Source organism: Microcaecilia unicolor, chromosome 3 (genome assembly GCF_901765095.1).
Source record: "Microcaecilia unicolor chromosome 3, aMicUni1.1, whole genome shotgun sequence".
Taxonomy (NCBI): Eukaryota; Metazoa; Chordata; class Amphibia; order Gymnophiona; family Siphonopidae; genus Microcaecilia; species Microcaecilia unicolor.
In genome coordinates, this window is record NC_044033.1 from 151,644,801 (window position 1) to 151,663,489 (window position 18,689).

An 18,689-nucleotide genomic window follows, 5' to 3' on the forward strand; every position below is an offset into this window, starting at 1 on the left:
CTTATCTCCAGCTGCTTGTTGATGAACACGATTTTCTTTCCATTAGTCTTACCCGCTATTCTAGAACCTAAGGGGGGGGGGGGCTGAGTGTGGAGACAAAAACAGTGATGAAATTCAAAAAAGCAGGATGAACACAGATGATCTTTAAAAGAAAATGGATAGTATAAAAAAATAAAATATAAATGACTGCATTTGTTGATGTGTCGAGTGGTTCTTAGATGGCGATTCTGGCTGTGACAAACTAAGAAAACAACAAGGCAAGAATTCCGCCAAATCCAACATGGAGAATATAAGGCAGGGAAGCAGATCATATTTAAAAAAAACAGTCTTTAATGAAGTAAAATTCTCCTAGGTTAACAATCATCTGTGCCGGACATGGCCATGTTTCGCCAGTAATATTGGCTGCATCAGGGGCAGATTAAACTAAAAATAAAAATGCAGAAATTTATGTATTTACTAACTTAAAAACAGCATCTGAAAAACATTTACATAAAAATACAGTAAAAACATAGAGGAACTTTATCTTAAAATAACGCATACAAACTATGTTGTTATTTAAAAACCAATAGTAACAGTATAAAAACAACTGTCTTAAAAATATTTGTATTATACTCAGTAGTAAACCATCTATAAAAGCCAAATCATGGGGAATGGGAAATAGAGAGGCTTACACAACACATTTCACCTAGTCTGGTCCAGCAAGGTAAAATGATGTAGGCATTGTCTGATAAAAAAATGAAAATGTCTCCATATTTAAAAATCCAAAACTACTCTGAGAACATCTTAAAAACCAGAAAAAAAAAACTCCAAAGAGAAGAAAATTTACAAGTTCATGTACCTAGAGGCAGGTGCTACAACAACCTAGTTTTTATGTCTGGGAATGTCACGCATGTATAATTACTGTAAAAAAAAAAAAAAAAAAACAACCCCCCCTTCCGGAAACTTCTCTAAAACCATTTAAAAGCAAAAACTATGGGTAAGAAACACAATGAGAACCTGATAAACATAAAATAGTGCCAATGTCACAAAAGAGACTCTTTTAAAATAAAGAAGTTCTAAAACAGAGTATAAAAACACTAAAATTACAGACTAAAAAATACTCCAAATGTGACAGATGTTCAAAAATCCACAACTATCAAAACTGCTAAGAAATTCCATTAAAAATGTCCTTAGAAATATGAAAATAAGTTAAAATAATGGTGGAACGCATTGAAGACTTTTGTGTTCCAATGATGACAGTGCATTCCAATGATGTCATCAATGCATTCCAACTACGGAAGGTGTCTCAAACTGTAGAAACATTAAAAATAAACTTGAACACCTTTAAAAGATTTCCAATCACTTTTAAACAGCTTAAAGTGAAAGTATAATAGGAAATATGGACTCTCTAAGTTCATAAGGGGTGAACAAAAAAAATCTATAAAAATTGCGATGAAAAGAACTGGTAAGCCATCTCATTAATATGCATAAAAACATTAGATTCCTTAGATACTGCAAAAAGTTATAGTACCAAAATCTGAACTTAAAAACTTCACAAATAATATTAAAATACTTAAAAAAAAAAAAATAAAAAAAAAAAAAAGCTGACATGAGCAGTGCTGCAGTTAGAGATAAGAACATTTAAACAAAATCATCAAAGAAAATTAGAAAAATCAATTGATCATAGGAGCATAAAAATCAAGTTCTTGGCAACTCCTGTGGTTGGAATGTAAGGTCAGTGCTGGGTGATCTTCTACGGTCTATGTCCCATAAATGCCAAAGGAATATCAGGCAACAGGAAAAAAGAAGGGGGTAGACCAATATGGTTCCAGAGTAGGTGGTTTATTAAAGATTGACAATAAAAACACCTCCATGCAATCCTGTGTTTCAGCGCCACATGCTTTGGCACTCTGTTTGCTAGCATTTTGGATGCTGTATCCCTTAATAGATACTGTATCATCGGATGCTCTAGCCCTTACGATTGTAATTTATCATCTGTGGCTGAGATAACTTGTTTGACTCCTGAGGCAGGCACATATTGTGCCAAAATGCAGGACTGCATCAAGTCATTTTTATTGTCAATCTTCAGTAAACCACCTACCTTGGAACCATATTGGTCTACCCTCTTCTTTTTTGTTGTTAGGGGAACACTTCTGCTTTCTTCTTTTGGCAAAGAAATATCAGGGTCAGGTATTTATATCACATGCGTTGTTGGTTTAATTATGAATTGATAACGAGTGTGACTGATGTTACTATTAATGTAGGCAAGCTTGTTCGAAAAGAGCATAAATTCCATAGGGAACATGAGAAAGTGAGGGCGAAAGCTGATAGACGTGGTTGGAGGGCCAATGCTTGCATAAATGGGGTGAGAGGGCCTAGATTTGGATTGATATGCTTAACTGAGAGGAGCTGCAGTAGTAGAATATAGAGAAGAAAAGTGGAAGTTTAACAACAGTGATGAGAGTGGAAGTGGCTGATGAGAAGAAACAACATTTTGAAAGATGAGAACAGTGGACAAGATGGAAGGCAAAATGGCTGGTGAAGTAAAGCATGAGGAAGCAGGTTTAGTAGACCAACGGTTTGCAGCAGGAATAAGATTGAGGAAGAATAGCATCACTGGAGGAAAAGATAGTGGAGTGATAAACAGAGGAACAAATCTACTGAGCTGAAGTAATCCTATTGACATGCGCCCTCTGGCAAGCTAGTTGAAGTTGTGTGAGTTGTGGTATCTTTTGGAATCCACAAAGGTAGCTTAGAGAAGGAAACAGATTAATTCCAATTTGCCTAGTTCTTGGTTGGCAGCAGCCCAGATCCAACCAATAAGTGAAGTGTTAGCAGTATGCAGGTAAGCTGCAGCCTCACCAGATTTTACCTTAAGCCCTCTTATTTCTATATATTAATTCCCTTGTTGCTCCGATCTCCTCTCATTGCTTTCAATACTATCTTTATGCTAACAACATTCAGATCTATCTCCCTACACAAAATATTTAATTGGGAATCCAATCCCAAATCTTAACCTGCTGAAGACATGTCCCACCACCCCCTTAAATTAATGAGGGTAATTTTATACCAGGCACATAGGGTACAGCCAATCCAGAACACTTCTGTTAAAATTGCTCTTTGGTGCAAAAAAAATATGATCGTTTCCCTCCCACCCAACCCCCATCTACACGCAGAATGCTGGCTCCTTATCACTTACAGATCATGGTCAAAATTCTCTGTATTGCGAAGTATTCTATATTGACATTCCCCCTTTTCCTATTGTTTTTTCATACCATAACATCCCAGCTAATTCAGGTTATTGTTCTCAGCATAACCACGTTGTTGTCCCCCAAAAACACAAAGGCAGTTGATCTACAAGTATATCCATACTGGTGCAAGCACAGGGAGCAGATCACCAAGAGAAAGTCATTTTGTTCACCACAACGTTTAATAAAACAATTAGCCCAACATGACTATGTTTCAACCATGCAAGGGCTGCGTCGGGGACATACAGAACTAGAAAAAAAATAAAACATACGGATGTTAGTATAAATAATCATAATCATTCAGGCATAAAGAACACGCTAATATAAATGAAACAGACAACTTAAAATATGTACATATGTAACGTAACTTTAAGGATAAAAACAACCACATCTGAATCATAAACCAATCTAAATAGTTAGTACATAAATGCTAATTAATGTAAAAATTAGGGTTGTACATTTGGCACCAGATTTTATATAGCGAACGTAGAGATCTGTGACGAAATCCAAGCTGATTCTATGACCAGGCACGTAACTTAAGAAGCTTAGGGGGTCTGTTTAAGCTTCGCTAATGGCTTCCGCGCATCATTTCTGACACAGCCCATTCAAAGTGACTGGGCTTTGTTGGCACTAGCGCACAGCCAGCTGCGCTAACGGCTTAGTAAACCTCAGTGTTGTTAAGCTAATGAGCACTGATGATAGCACTTAAGCAATAATGAACACTAATTTGCAATAATTAGAATTTATGAGCACAACTCACTAAGCATATTCCGTAATGAAGTGTAGCTAACTTCTAACACGCAGGCAAAAGGGGCGTGGTTATGGGCGGAGAAATGGGTGTTTCGTGGGCATTGCCAAATTTATGTGCGTAGTTATACAATATGGCCCAGTGCCCTAAATCTACGCACTGGGATTTTATTGATGTAAATGGATGTGCGTCATTTTAGACACTGAGATATCAACTAAGTGTATTCTATATACTACACCTAAATCTTGGCACTGCTTATAGAATAAGCTTAGTTGGCACTGATTTCAGCTCCGATTTTTTTTTTTTTTTTTTTTTTTTGTAGGCGCCATATATAGAATCTCCCCCTTTGCATGTTTTTAATGCGATTTAAAGCATTAACATTTATTTATTTATTTATTTATTTTAAACAATTTTTATTAGGGCTCTAGAAGCAGTCCATAAGAAACAAAGAAACGTCATCCAACAATAAAATAACAGCAAATAGTATGAAAACTGCACATGATAATCATACAGAACTAGTAAGAGCAAACCTGAACCATAAGAAGCCTGTTTTTCAAGTTTACACCCCCAAACAGAAAAAAAGAACAATCCCCCACCCCCAAAACAAAAAAAGAGTTTTACATGTTGACCAGTCTACTGCGGGCTACATGGGTGAAGGAATTCCAAAAAGGTTCCCAGATGCAACAAAAGACTTGACCCTGCACAGAGTCCAAGTCAGTAAAGTACCTCTGCTCTAGGGTAGCATGATAAATCATATAGATCCTCCATTGGACAAGCGTGGGCATGTTGAAAGTTATCCACCATAGAAGAATACACTTTTTGCCAAAAACAGTTCTCCATAAAAAGCCTTTAAAACCCCTAGGGATATGTGCTCCACAGTATGAGTCAAATAGTAAGATCAAATATCAGCATATGTGACAGCTATTTGAGAGTGGATGGGGGTGAATAGATTTGGCTGTGAATCTGAAGAAGACGGAGATAATGATTGTGGGATGAAAGATGGATGAAAGATGGCCTCAGTCAGTGGAGGGGTGTGGTGTGGAGATGGTGATTAAGAATGAGGTGAAGTTGGGGGTGTTACTGGATGCACATCTTACTATGGAATCTCAGATTAATCATGTGATTTGTACATCATTTGCCCAATTATGTTTATCTCTTTTGAAGCAGTGTTAGCTTTTTCAGATTTTTTGCTCTGTTGTACAAAGTATGGTGATATCGAGGATAGGTTACTGTAATTCTTTGTACTTCGGGGTATCTGCTGTGAGAATCAAAGTATTGCAGATAGTGCAAAATGCTGCAGCGAGGGTCGTTATGGATCTCGCATGGTGGGATCATATCAGTTCTGTTTTGAAGCAGCTACATTGGTTGCCTGTGTAATATAGGATTCATTTTAAGATCCTGTATTTTCTTTACCATACTGTGTATGGTAAAGGTGTATGGTATTTTCAGTCTATAATCAAGTTGTTTGTATCTGCTAGGGGATTGAAATCTGATTCTACAAAAAAAAACTGGCAACTGACTCATTGATAAGTACGCATTATGTTCTTACAAGGGTGGCAGCCTTTTCAGTTGCAGGTCCCGTGTTGTGGAATATGCTCATTAGTCATAGCTCTACTACTCTAATTTTATGGGTAGATATAATAAGGCCTTCTCTCTCCTCAACTTTTCTAATCTGTAAAAGGCTTGGATTTTTTCACAATTGGTGGTATATTAAATAAACGTGAAATGTTGAAGCCAAGTAGGTGCTAGTTTGAGTGGTATTTTATAAAAATACTACTCAAGTTGGGTCACGTGATGTGCTGCGCGCAAGCAAACTTCTAGTATTCACTCTCCAGCACTCTTGTCTTTGCATCCTATCTCATGGTTGTCTGCTATCTGGGGTTAAATAATATTGTTGCTTTCTGTGGGAGCATATATAGACGGATATTTGTTGAAAAATCAATCCACCACGTCTTCTAAGGTGGCAAATAAGGACAAGAAGTTGCAGCCTAGTGAGGCAAAAATGGCAGAGACAGGGGAGGATGGTATAATGATGCATCTGCAAGTTATGGCACAAATCAGTGGTGCTTGGTGGCCATATGCAGGAGTGCGAACAGTGCATTTCTCATGCTGAATTTGCCATGTAGCAAGCTCAGACCCTCTTGGAAACACTGGTCAAGCAGTTAGAAGACTGCATGGAAAAAATGAATGATTTAGAAAATCAATGACATAGGCATAATTTAAGGCTAGTGGGCTTTCCTGAGACCTTGGCAGAGCAGGAGCTGGTGGGCTTCTTGGAAAAATGGTTATCTCAGGAACTGGTCCTGCCATTGCAATGTGGTGTTTTCCCTATGGAGAGAGCTCACTGATTAGGCCGCTGAGGATCAGTGAATGGCAGGCCATGGATTGTTCTAACCAGGTTTTTGTGATACATGCAGAATGTAAGTCAAAAAAGAATGAGCTGCGTTATGATAACAAGAAGGTTCTTCTCTTTCAAGATTAATCAGTTAAGATTTCTTTGAATTGCTAGCATTCCATCCAATTTGTACACAGTTGAATCAGAAAAACATTAAATCTGTGCTTGTGTATTCTGCCATGTTGCACTTATAAGTGGAAGGCCCACACCTGTCAGTGGTTCAAGAAGTGGAGCAGCTCTTTCATGAGAGAAGTACCTCAAAGGTTACTGAAACATAGTGAAGTCACTGTGCTGGTAGCTATCACTGGAAGTTTGCTACAGTTTAGGATTAATGTGCCTCAGTGGGTAATACAAAACGTCTGTGGGTATTGAAATTTTGAATTTTACAACTTGATTAACTTCATCATTGGATGTACAGTGGTGGAAATAAGTATTTGATCCCTTGCTGATTTTGTAAGTTTGCCCACTGACAAAGACATGAGCAGCCCATAATTGAAGGGTAGGTTATTGGTAACAGTGAGAGATAGCACATCACAAATTAAATCCGGAAAATCACATTGTGGAAAGTATATGAATTTATTTGCATTCTGCAGAGGGAAATAAGTATTTGATCCCCCACCAACCAGTAAGAGATCTGGCCCCTACAGACCAGGTAGATGCTCCAAATCAACTCGTTACCTGCATGACAGACAGCTGTCGGCAATGGTCACCTGTATGAAAGACACCTGTCCACAGACTCAGTGAATCAGTCAGACTCTAACCTCTACAAAATGGCCAAGAGCAAGGAGCTGTCTAAGGATGTCAGGGACAAGATCATACACCTGCACAAGGCTGGAATGGGCTACAAAACCATCAGTAAGACGCTGGGCGAGAAGGAGACAACTGTTGGTGCCATAGTAAGAAAATGGAAGAAGTACAAAATGACTGTCAATCGACAAAGATCTGGGGCTCCACGCAAAATCTCACCTCGTGGGGTATCCTTGATCATGAGGAAGGTTAGAAATCAGCCTACAACTACAAGGGGGGAACTTGTCAATGATCTCAAGGCAGCTGGGACCACTGTCACCACGAAAACCATTGGTAACACATTACGACATAACGGATTGCAATCCTGCAGTGCCCGCAAGGTCCCCCTGCTCCGGAAGGCACATGTGACGGCCCGTCTGAAGTTTGCCAGTGAACACCTGGATGATGCCGAGAGTGATTGGGAGAAGGTGCTGTGGTCAGATGAGACAAAAATTGAGCTCTTTGGCATGAACTCAACTCGCCGTGTTTGGAGGAAGAGAAATGCTGCCTATGACCCAAAGAACACCGTCCCCACTGTCAAGCATGGAGGTGGAAATGTTATGTTTTGGGGGTGTTTCTCTGCTAAGGGCACAGGACTACTTCACCGCATCAATGGGAGAATGGATGGGGCCATGTACCGTACAATTCTGAGTGACAACCTCCTTCCCTCCGACAGGGCCTTAAAAATGGGTCGTGGCTGGGTCTTCCAGCACGACAATGACCCAAAACATACAGCCAAGGCAACAAAGGAGTGGCTCAGGAAGAAGCACATTAGGGTCATGGAGTGGCCTAGCCAGTCACCAGACCTTAATCCCATTGAAAACTTATGGAGGGAGCTGAAGCTGCGAGTTTCCAAGCGACAGCCCAGAACTCTTAATGATTTAGAGATGATCTGCAAAGAGGAGTGGACCAAAATTCCTCCTGACATGTGTGCAAACCTCATCATCAACTACAGAAGACGTCTGACCGCTGTGCTTGCCAACAAGGGTTTTGCCACCAAGTATTAGGTCTTGTTTGCCAGAGGGATTAAATACTTATTTCCCTCTGCAGAATGCAAATAAATTCATATACTTTCCACAATGTGATTTTCCGGATTTAATTTGTGATGTGCTATCTCTCACTGTTACCAATAACCTACCCTTCAATTATGGGCTGCTCATGTCTTTGTCAGTGGGCAAACTTACAAAATCAGCAAGGGATCAAATACTTATTTCCACCACTGTATATAGGAATCAGTTAATATTGCGAGTTTTCTGCAAATGGAAAGGTGGAGCATTGGACCATAGGAAGCCATGTATTTTTGGTTTACTGTTGTCTGTTGATCAAGAGCTGATGAGAGGAACTATACGTCTACTACTACTACTACAAATCATTTCTATAGCTCTACCAGTCGTACGCAACGCTTCACAATTGAACACAATTGAACATGAAGAAAAGACAGTCCCTGCTCAAAAGAGCTTACAATCTAAATCAGGGCAGACAGGACAAATAAGGGATAAGGGTAGGACAGGCAGGGCACATAGGGATAAGGGACTACTGAAGAGAGGAAGACAAGATAAAGGTTACGAACCAGTGATACATCACACCTTGATGTCAGGAGACAGTACCATCACATACAATGGATGGATTGCTACAGATGACAGGACTAAGGTGGGGGGCATTGTATTAGTCTGCCAACTATGCGCATTGATGAAAGTATTTTGTGATCAATGCAGATATTTGCAAACCCTGCTCAGACTGCCCTCCGAGCTACAACTACTAGCAAAGTTGGTGCTTTAAGGTAGTTGGCATTTTATAAAACTCCTTTATTGTACATTGGTAATGTATTAAAAAGACTGTAGAGTTACACCCAATATGGCCAAGACACATTCTTACCTTCCCCATGAATGCTCTTGATTTCTTCCCCTTTTTTTGTTTCTGTGTATAACATTATTTTCTCCGAGGACAAGCAGGCTGCTTGTTCTCACTGATGGGTGACGTCCACGGCAGCCCCTCCAATCGGAATCTTCACTAGCAAAAGCCTTTGCTAGCCCTCGCGCGCCGATGCGCACCGCGCATGCGCGGCCGTCTTCCCGTCCAAAACCGGCTCGTGCCGGCCAGTCTTCTTTTGTTCGCGACGGTACGGTCGTGTTTCGCCGTTCGTGCCCCGGAAAGTTGACCTCGCGCGTCGTTTTCGACTCGTTTCTTCTCAAAAAGTTTAAAAAGTGTTCGGGAAGAGCCTGTTTGGTTTTTTTCCTTCCCGTATTTCGAGCTTTTCGCCCCGGTAAGTTTTCTTTCGTCGTCGGGGTAGGCCTCAGTTAGGCCTCGGTCGAAATTTTCTTCTCCCTATTTTTGTGGTGCCAATTTTCGTCATTTCGAGTTTTGATCTCGCCGGCGTGATTTTTCCGCCCATGACATCGAAGCCTTCCAGCGGCTTCAAGAAGTGCACCCAGTGCGCCCGGGTAATCTCGCTCACTGACAGGCACGCGTCGTGTCTTCAGTGTCTGGGGGCTGGGCACCGCCCTCAGGCCTGTAGTCTGTGTTCCCTTTTACAAAAGCGGACTCAGGTAGCGAGGTTAGCCCAGTGGAACATTTTGTTCTCGGGCTCTTCGTCGGCATCGGCACCGGGGGTATCGAGTGCATCGACGTCTTCAGCGTCCAGACCTTCATCCTCGGCTGCCAGTGCATCAAGGCATCGGCCCTCTGCATCGGCGCTGAGACATCGGACGACTGTATCGACGTCGGTGGTACCGGGACCTCGTCTGCTGATGTCGTCGGACGGTGGTGCTTCGTCTGGAGTGCAGGTGAGGGCTGTCCATTCCCCTGCTGGTGGCGGTGAGCCTTCGGGTGGGTCTCCCCCTACCCTGAGGGCTCCTGCGGTACAGCCCCCCGAGACCGACCTTCTTCGGCCTCGGCCCCGAGGAAGAGACGGCTGGATTCTACGTCCTCCTCGTCGGTGCCGGGAAGCTCCGGTGACATGCTTCGCAAGAAGTCGAAGAAGCATCGACACCGGTCCCCTTCCCGTGTCGGCACCGAGAGCTCTGGGTCGCCGAGGGAGTCGGCACCCAGCAGGCATCGGCACCGAGAGGACCGCTCACCCTCTGTCCAAGAGGTGTCGATGCGCTCCACTCTGGACAGCCCGGAACAGCCTCCATGCCCGGAACAGACTCTGACATCGACGCCTGCATCGACCTCCATGCCTTTTTCTGCAGCCGCTCTGAACGAGAACCCCCGGGCCGTTCTCCCAGAGATCCTGGGAGAGCTGTTGCGCCCTACCCCTCCGGTACCGGGGGTGCTTGCGCCACCGGTACCGTCGAGCGTGGCACCGGCTGGTCCATCGCCCGGGGTGAGGTCTCCGGCGTCGGTGCCGCGTGCGGTACCGACTGCGGTCGCCTCCCAGGAAGGCTCCCCGACTACGTCGGCGGAGGGAGCTTCGCCGGTGCGGGTGAGGGAGTCTACCTCTCGACGCCCCCACCGTGGCCGTGGTTCCAAGGAGTCGAGCCGGGCACGGTTGCAGACACAGGTTCGTGAACTTGTGTCTGACACCGAGGGTGAGGCCTCGTGGGAAGGCGAAGGAGACATCAGATATTTCTCTGACGAGGAGTCTGAGGGTCTTCCTTCCGATCCCACTCCCTCTCCTGAAAGACAGCTTTCTCCTCCCGAGAGTCTGTCTTTCGCTTCCTTTGTCCGGGAGATGTCTACGGCCATCCCCTTCCCGGTGGTTGTGGAGGACGAGCCCAGGGCTGAAATGTTTGAGCTCCTGGACTATCCTTCTCCACCTGAGGAAGCGTCCACAGTACCCATGCATCATGTCCTAAAAAAGACATTGCTGGCGAACTGGACCAAGCCTTTAACTAACCCCCACATTCCCAAGAAGATTGAGTCCCAGTACCGGATCCATGGGGACCCAGAGCTGATGCGCACTCAGTTGCCTCACGATTCTGGAATTGTGGATTTGGCCCTAAAGAAGGCCAAGAGTTCTAGGGAGCATGCTTCGGCGCCCCCGGGCAAGGACTCTAGAACCTTGTACTCCTTTGGGAGGAAGGCCTACCATTCTTCTATGCTCGTGGCCAAAATTCAGTCTTACCAGCTCTACACGAGCATACACATGCGGAACAATGTGCGGCAGTTGGCGGGCTTGGTGGATGCGCTCCCCCCTGAGCAAGCCAAGCCATTTCAGGAGGTGGTCAGGCAGCTGAAGGCGTGCAGAAAATTCCTGGCCAGAGGGGTGTATGACACCTTTGATGTTGCGTCCAGGGCCGCTGCTCAAGGTGTGGTGATGCGCAGACTCTCATGGCTGCGTGCCTCCGACCTGGAGAATAGAATCCAGCAGCGGATTGCGGACTCGCCTTGCCGTGCGGATAACATTTTTGGAGAAAAAGTCGAGCAGGTGGTAGAGCAGCTCCACCAGCGGGACACCGCATTCGACAAGTTCTCCCGCCGGCAGCCTTTAGCCTCTACCTCTACAGGTAGAAGATTTTTCGGGGGAAGGAAGACTGTTCCCTACTCTTCTGGTAAGCGTAGGTACAATCCTCCTTCTCGACAGCCTGCGGCCCAGGCTAAGCCCCAGCGCGCTCGCTCTCGTCAGCAGCGTGCGCCTCTGCAAGGCCCCTCGGCTCCCCAGCAAAAGCAAGGGACGAGCTTTTGACTGGCTCCAGCAGAGCATAGCCGAGATCCAAGTGTCAGTGCCGGGCGACCTGCCAGTCGGAGGGAGGTTGAAAGCTTTTCACCAAAGGTGGCCTCTCATAACCTCCGATCAGTGGGTTCTCCAAATAGTCCGGCAAGGATACACCCTCAATTTGGCCTCAAAACCTCCAAATTGTCCTCCGGGAGCTCAGTCTTACAGCTTCCAGCACAAGCAGGTACTTGCAGAGGAACTCTCCGCCCTTCTCAGCGCCAATGCGGTCGAGCCCGTGCCATCTGGGCAAGAAGGGCTGGGATTCTATTCCAGGTACTTCCTTGTGGAAAAGAAAACAGGGGGGATGCGTCCCATCCTAGACCTAAGGGCCCTGAACAAACATCTGGTCAAAGAAAAGTTCAGGATGCTTTCCCTGGGCACCCTTCTTCCCATGATTCAGGAAAACGATTGGCTATGCTCTCTGGACTTGAAGGACGCCTACACTCACATCCCGATACTGCCAGCTCACAGACAGTATCTGCGATTTCAGCTGGGCACACGTCACTTCCAGTACTGTGTGCTACCCTTTGGGCTCGCCTCTGCGCCCAGAGTGTTCACAAAGTGCTTGGCTGTAGTAGCAGCGGCACTTCGCAGGCTGGGGGTGCACGTGTTCCCATATCTCGACGATTGGCTGGTGAAGGACACATCCGAGGCAGGAGCCCTGCAGTCCATGCAGATGACTATTCGCCTCCTGGAGCTACTGGGGTTTGTGATAAATTATCCAAAGTCCCATCTTCTCCCAGTGCAGAAACTCGAATTCATAGGAGCTCTGCTGGATTCTCGGACGGCTTGCGCCTATCTCCCAGAGGCGAGGGCCAACAACTTGTTGTCCCTCGTCTCGCGGGTGCGAGCGTCACAGCAGATCACAGCTCGGCAGATGTTGAGATTGCTGGGCCACATGGCCTCCACAGTCCATGTGACTCCCATGGCCCGCCTTCACATGAGATCTGCTCAATGGACCCTAGCTTCCCAGTGGTTTCAGGCTGCTGGGGATCTAGAAGACGTGATCCACCTGTCCACGAGTTTTCTCAAATCCCTGTATTGGTGGACGATTTGGTCCAATTTGACTCTGGGACGTCCTTTCCAAATTCCTCAGCCACAAAAAGTGCTGACCACGGATGTGTCTCTCCTGGGATGGGGAGCTCATGTCGATGGGCTTCACACCCAAGGAAGCTGGTCCCTCCAGGAACGCGATCTGCAGATCAATCTTCTGGAGTTGCGAGCGATCTGGAACGCTCTGAAGGCTTTCAGAGATCGGCTGTCCCACCAAATTATCCAAATTCAGACAGACAACCAGGTTGCCATGTACTACGTCAACAAGCAGGGGGGCACCAGATCTCGCCCCCTGTGTCAGGAAGCCGTCAGCATGTGGCTCTGGGCTCGCCGTCACGGCATGGTGCTCCAAGCCACATATTTGGCAGGCGTAAACAACAGTCTGGCCGACAGGTTGAGCAGGATTATGCAACCTCACGAGTGGTTGCTCAATTCCCGTGTAGTGCGACAGATCTTCCAGGTGTGGGGCACCCCCTTGCTAGATCTCTTCGCATCTCGAGCCAACCACAAAGTCCCTCAGTTCTGTTCCAGGCTTCAGGCCCACGGCAGACTGGCATCGGATGCCTTCCTCCTGGACTGGGGGGAGGGTCTGCTGTATGCTTATCCTCCCATACCTCTGGTGGGGAAGACTTTGTTGAAACTCAAGCAAGACCGAGGCACCATGATTCTGATTGCTCCTTTTTGGCCGCGTCAGATCTGGTTCCCTCTTCTTCTGGAGTTGTCCTCCGAAGAACCGTGGAGATTGGAGTGTTTTCCGACCCTCATCACGCAGGACGAAGGGACGCTTCTGCATCCCAACCTCCGGTCCCTGGCTCTCACGGCCTGGACGTTGAGAGCATAGACTTTGCCTCTTTGGGTCTGTCAGAGGGTGTCTCCCGCATCTTGCTTGCTTCCAGGAAAGATTCCATTAAGAGGAGTTACTTCTTTCTATGGAGGAGGTTTGCCGTCTGGTGTGACAGCAAGGCCCTAGATCCTCGTTCTTGTCCTACACAGACCCTGCTTGAATACCTTCTGCACTTGTCTGAGTCTGGCCTCAAGACCAACTCAGTGAGGATTCACCTTAGTGCGATTAGTGCATACCATTACCGTGTGGAAGGTAAGCCGATCTCAGGACATCCTTTAGTTGTTCGCTTCATGAGAGGTTTGCTTTTGTCAAAGCCCCCTGTCAAGCCTCCGACAGTGTCATGGGATCTCAATGTCGTTCTCACCCAGCTGATGAAACCTCCTTTTGAGCCACTGAATTCCTGCCATCTGAAGTACTTGACCTGGAAGGTCATTTTCTTGGTGGCAGTTACTTCAGCTCGTAGAGTCAGTGAGCTTCAGGCCCTAGTAGCCCAGGCCCCTTACACCAAATTTCATCATAACAGAGTAGTCCTCCGCACTCACCCTAAGTTCTTGCCAAAGGTTGTGTCGGAGTTCCATCTGAACCAGTCAGTTGTCTTGCCAACATTCTTTCCCCGTCCTCATTCCTGCCCTGCTGAACGTCAGCTGCACACATTGGACTGCAAGAGAGCATTGGCCTTCTATCTGGAGCGGACACAGCCCAACAGACAGTCCGCCCAATTGTTTGTTTCTTTTGATCCCAACAGGAGGGGAGTGGCTGTAGGAAAACGCACCATATCCATTTGGCTAGCAGATTGCATTTCCTTCACTTACGCCCAGGCTGGGCTGGCTCTTGAGGGTCATGTCACGGCTCATAATGTTAGAGCCATGGCAGCGTCGGTAGCCCACTTGAAGTCAGCCACTATTGAAGAGATTTGCAAAGCTGCGACGTGGTCATCTGTCCACACATTCACATCTCATTACTGCCTGCAGCAGGATACCCGACGCGACAGTCGGTTCGGGCAGTCAGTGCTTCAGAATCTGTTCGGGGTTTAGAATCCAACTCCACCCCCCTAGGCCCATGTTTGTTCTGTTCCAGGCTGCACGCTCAGTTAGTTGGTAAATTTTTTAGGTCAATCTCAGTTATGTCCTCGCCGTTGCGAGGCCCAATTGACCATGGTTGTTGTTTAGAGTGAGCCTGGGGGCTAGGGATACCCCATCAGTGAGAACAAGCAGCCTGCTTGTCCTCTGAGAAAGCGAATGCTACATACCTGTAGAAGGTATTCTCCGAGGACAGCAGGCTGATTGTTCTCACAAACCCGCCCGCCTCCCCTTTGGAGTTGTGTCTTCCCTAGTCTTTGTCTTTCTACATATGAGACTGGCCGGCACGAGCTGGTTTCGGGTGGGAAGATGGCCGCGCATGCGCGGTGCGCATCAGCGCGCGAGGGCTAGCAAAGGCTTTTGCTAGTGAAGATTCCGATTGGAGGGGCTGTCGTGGACGTCACCCATCAGTGAGAACAATCAGCCTGCTGTCCTCGGAGAATACCTTCTACAGGTATGTAGCATTCGCTATATACTCCAGTCCCTTTATTCTGTTACCTTGGGTCATCTTCGACTCCTTTCTTCTCTTTACTGTGCATATCCAAAACACTGCTAAAAATGTCATTAGTGTTTTCTAAAACATCACCAAAATCTATCCCTTTCTGAACATACTACCAAGACGTTCTTCCCATTTAGACTATTGCAACTTGCTGTTCATAGGCCTCCTAATGAACCAACCATCTCCACTACAGTCTATTTAAAATTTAGCTGCACAATTTTTCATTCACCTTTCCCCTACACCTCTTAAGTCCTTGCATTGCTTCCTATTCACTTCTGCATATAATTCAAACTTTTTATTTTTGTACTTGTCTACAAGAGCATTTGTTTTATATAGTGCCTCACTATTTCAGCTCTTTTCCTACACTCTTTCTCCTGAACTCTCGTCATCAAGTAAGTCATTCTTTTCTCTGACTTTCTCCACACTGCCAACTCTTGACTCTGCACTTTCTACAGTAGACGTCCTGAATTAGTATATCATGCCTCCCTCTTTGTCAGTACACTTACTGCATGATTATCACTTCATGTACAAGACATGCTGCACGGAAAGGGGGAAAGCAAGCAAATATTAATTTCAAAACATTATTCCTCTTAATCTTCTAAACTCCCACTTCTCTCATTGACTTTCCTTGTGACATTGGACAAGTCACTTAATCCTCCATTGTCTCAGCGACAAACGTAGATTGTGAGTCTGCTTGTGTAAGTCAATGACTATGGTACCTTGCCTTCAGCTCAAATTTGAAAAGAGGCTGGTAAATAAATCTGAAATCCAAATGAAATACTGTTGCGGTATGCTAAGTGTAGTCAGTCTATTGCACTACATACAAAATATGTTTGGGAACTGGTAGCATCTGTCAGTTCTGTTTCATTGGTGGTCATTAGAAGCTGCTTTCTGCTGTGGTACTTTGAAAGAGTGCAACTAGCGTGCTCTTTGCACAATATCCACATCTCTGGAAAGTACAGCTGCTAGGCTGTAGGGACCCCACAGTAAGAGGGTCAGCTGCAAGGAAGAGGGCGCCTTAAGTTCAGGCTGGACAAGATGAGAGAACTGCTGGGGTGGGCCATCTCTTCTGTGTAATGTTCTCTGGGTTTGCACTTGTAGAAGAGACATTGCCTTACCTGTTGGTTTCCAGTCTTTTTAACTCCAGAGTATCAGGAATGGCCTATCCTGTATATTTAGCATAATCATTTCTTGTTCTTTTTATGTGCCTGAAAATGAACTTGCATGGTGTTGAGACAGAAAATGTATCTTCATTTGTCAACCCCCTTTTTTATGTTTTAAAACAAATAGTTATGAGAGAATGCACTATTTGTGCATTCTCTGTATTTTGTTTCATTATCAGTCTATTATGTTGAAGGAATGCTCAGACTGGAGAGAAGCAGACTTAGAGAGGAGCTTGAACTGAGGTACTTGTACTTCTGTAACCTTCTGATTTGTAATTCTGATTTATTACATTGCTGAATTAGAGGATACCCATCATCAAGGTTACTGAAAAGACAATTCACACACAGTAATTTTCTTAATGTTCATATCAGGTTTGTGTTCTTTTCATATATTGTCTATTATAAATTTCAGGGTTCTTTATTAGAAGCTGCTGCAAGGATGGAGACAATAGCCCAAGATGACAAGACCAAGTTGTTAAAATCTGCCTTTTTACGCTATTGCAGGTAAATACATCTGTCATAACAGAAAAGGCCTTCAAATTGGGCTTTTCATTGAGTTTTTTTCACTTTATTGTGTTTTCAGAGTATCCAGACAGAGATCAGTATCTATCCTGAGTCAGTAATGTATTCCTTTCTCATCATGAGACCTCCTTTGCTTTTAAAAGAAAAGACCTAAAAGACTCTTAGGGAACCTAGATAGGGCAGTTTTTTTACTTACTTTACTTGGGGGTCCTTTTACTAAGGTGTACTAACAGATTTACGGCATGCTAAATAAGGCACCCATAGGAATATAGTGGACATCTTATTTACATAGTAACATAGTAAATGGCGGCAGATAAAGACCTGAATGGCCCATCCAGTCTGCCTAACGAGATAAACTCATTTTACATGGTATGTGATACTTTATGTGTATACCTGAGTTTGATTTGTCCCTGCCTTTCTCAGGACACAGATCGTAAAAGTCTGCTCAGCTCTGTTCCTCTACTAAAAGTTCTGAAGCTAACGCTGAAGCCCCTTAAAATTTACACTCCAGCTCATCCATATCTATTCAACTACGATCAGGGCACAGACTGTTGAAGTCCGCCCAGCACTGGTTTTACTCTCGAGTTACCGGCATCACTACCCAATCTCCGCTAAGATTCCGTAGATCCATTCCTTCTAAACAGGATTCCTTTCTGTTTATCCCACACGTTTGAATTCCATTACAGATTTCATCTCCACCACCTCCCGTGGGAGAGCATTCAACGTATGCACCACCCTCTCCGTAAAGAAAGACTTCCTGTTATTACTCCTGAGTCTGCCCCCCTTCAGCCTCAATTCATGTCCTCTAGTTCTACCAGCTTCCCTTCTCCAGACAAGGTTTGTTTGTGGATTAATACCTTTCAAATATTTGAAAGTCTGTATCATGTCACCCCTGTTTCTTCTTTCCTCCAAGTTATACATGTTCAGGTCTGCAAGTCTCTCCTTGTATGGCTTGCAGTGCAAATCCCATACCATTTTTGTAGCTTTTCTTTGCACCGCTTCCAGTCTTTTTACGTCTTTAGCAAGATATGGCCTCCAAAACTGAATACAATAAGTGGGGCCTCACCAAGGACTTGTAGAGGGGCATCAACACCTCCTTTCTTCTGCTGGTTATACCCCTCTCTATGCAGCCTAGCATCCTTCTGGCTACGGCTGTCACCTTGTCACATTGTTTCTTCACCTTCAGATCCTCGGACACCAACACCCCAAGGTCTCTCTCAGTCGAGCTTACTAACCTCTCTCCTCCTACTCGGTATCTCTCTTTTGGGTTTCTGCACCCCAAATGCATCACTCTACACTTCTTGGCATTAAATTTTAACTTTTGTTTCCTAAATTAGAATAACCTGGGTTTATATAAATTTTTGGTGTCCAAATTTTGAAAATCATAATCTCTAAAAGAAACCTCTAATTATTCTATACCATTTGTTTGTAAATGTTCTTATTTTAATTAAATAATGTGAATTGTGATCAGTGTTCGGCGCATTACACATGACCGTAGTCAAGAGTCAAAGTTTGTAATGTCACCATCCTGCCATCATAGTACAAGAAACCCTAACCATCCTCCCTATCAAATTGATTACCTTGCTTAGCAAAGTCACAATATACAGATGAAAAATCACACTTAGCTTATTCATTTTGCTTATAAAGGTGATGGACTTGCTTGTTCCAATCCAAAATATGAGCAGGATGCTGTAGACTGTCCCGGTCAATGTGTAA

The 18,689-nt window shown here is 44.9% G+C and overlaps 1 protein-coding gene across 1 annotated transcript in view; it reads left to right on the top strand.

Annotated features, from left to right (window-relative positions):
• NUP133 (nucleoporin 133) overlaps positions 1–18,689 on the top strand; it is a 279,562-nt gene that overhangs the window by 142,087 nt on the left and 118,786 nt on the right. Inside the window, exon 12 of the mRNA XM_030196480.1 lies at positions 16,864–16,955. Within this exon, the coding sequence (XP_030052340.1) occupies positions 16,864–16,955 (92 nt within the window). The remainder of the gene's footprint in view (positions 1–16,863; positions 16,956–18,689) is intronic.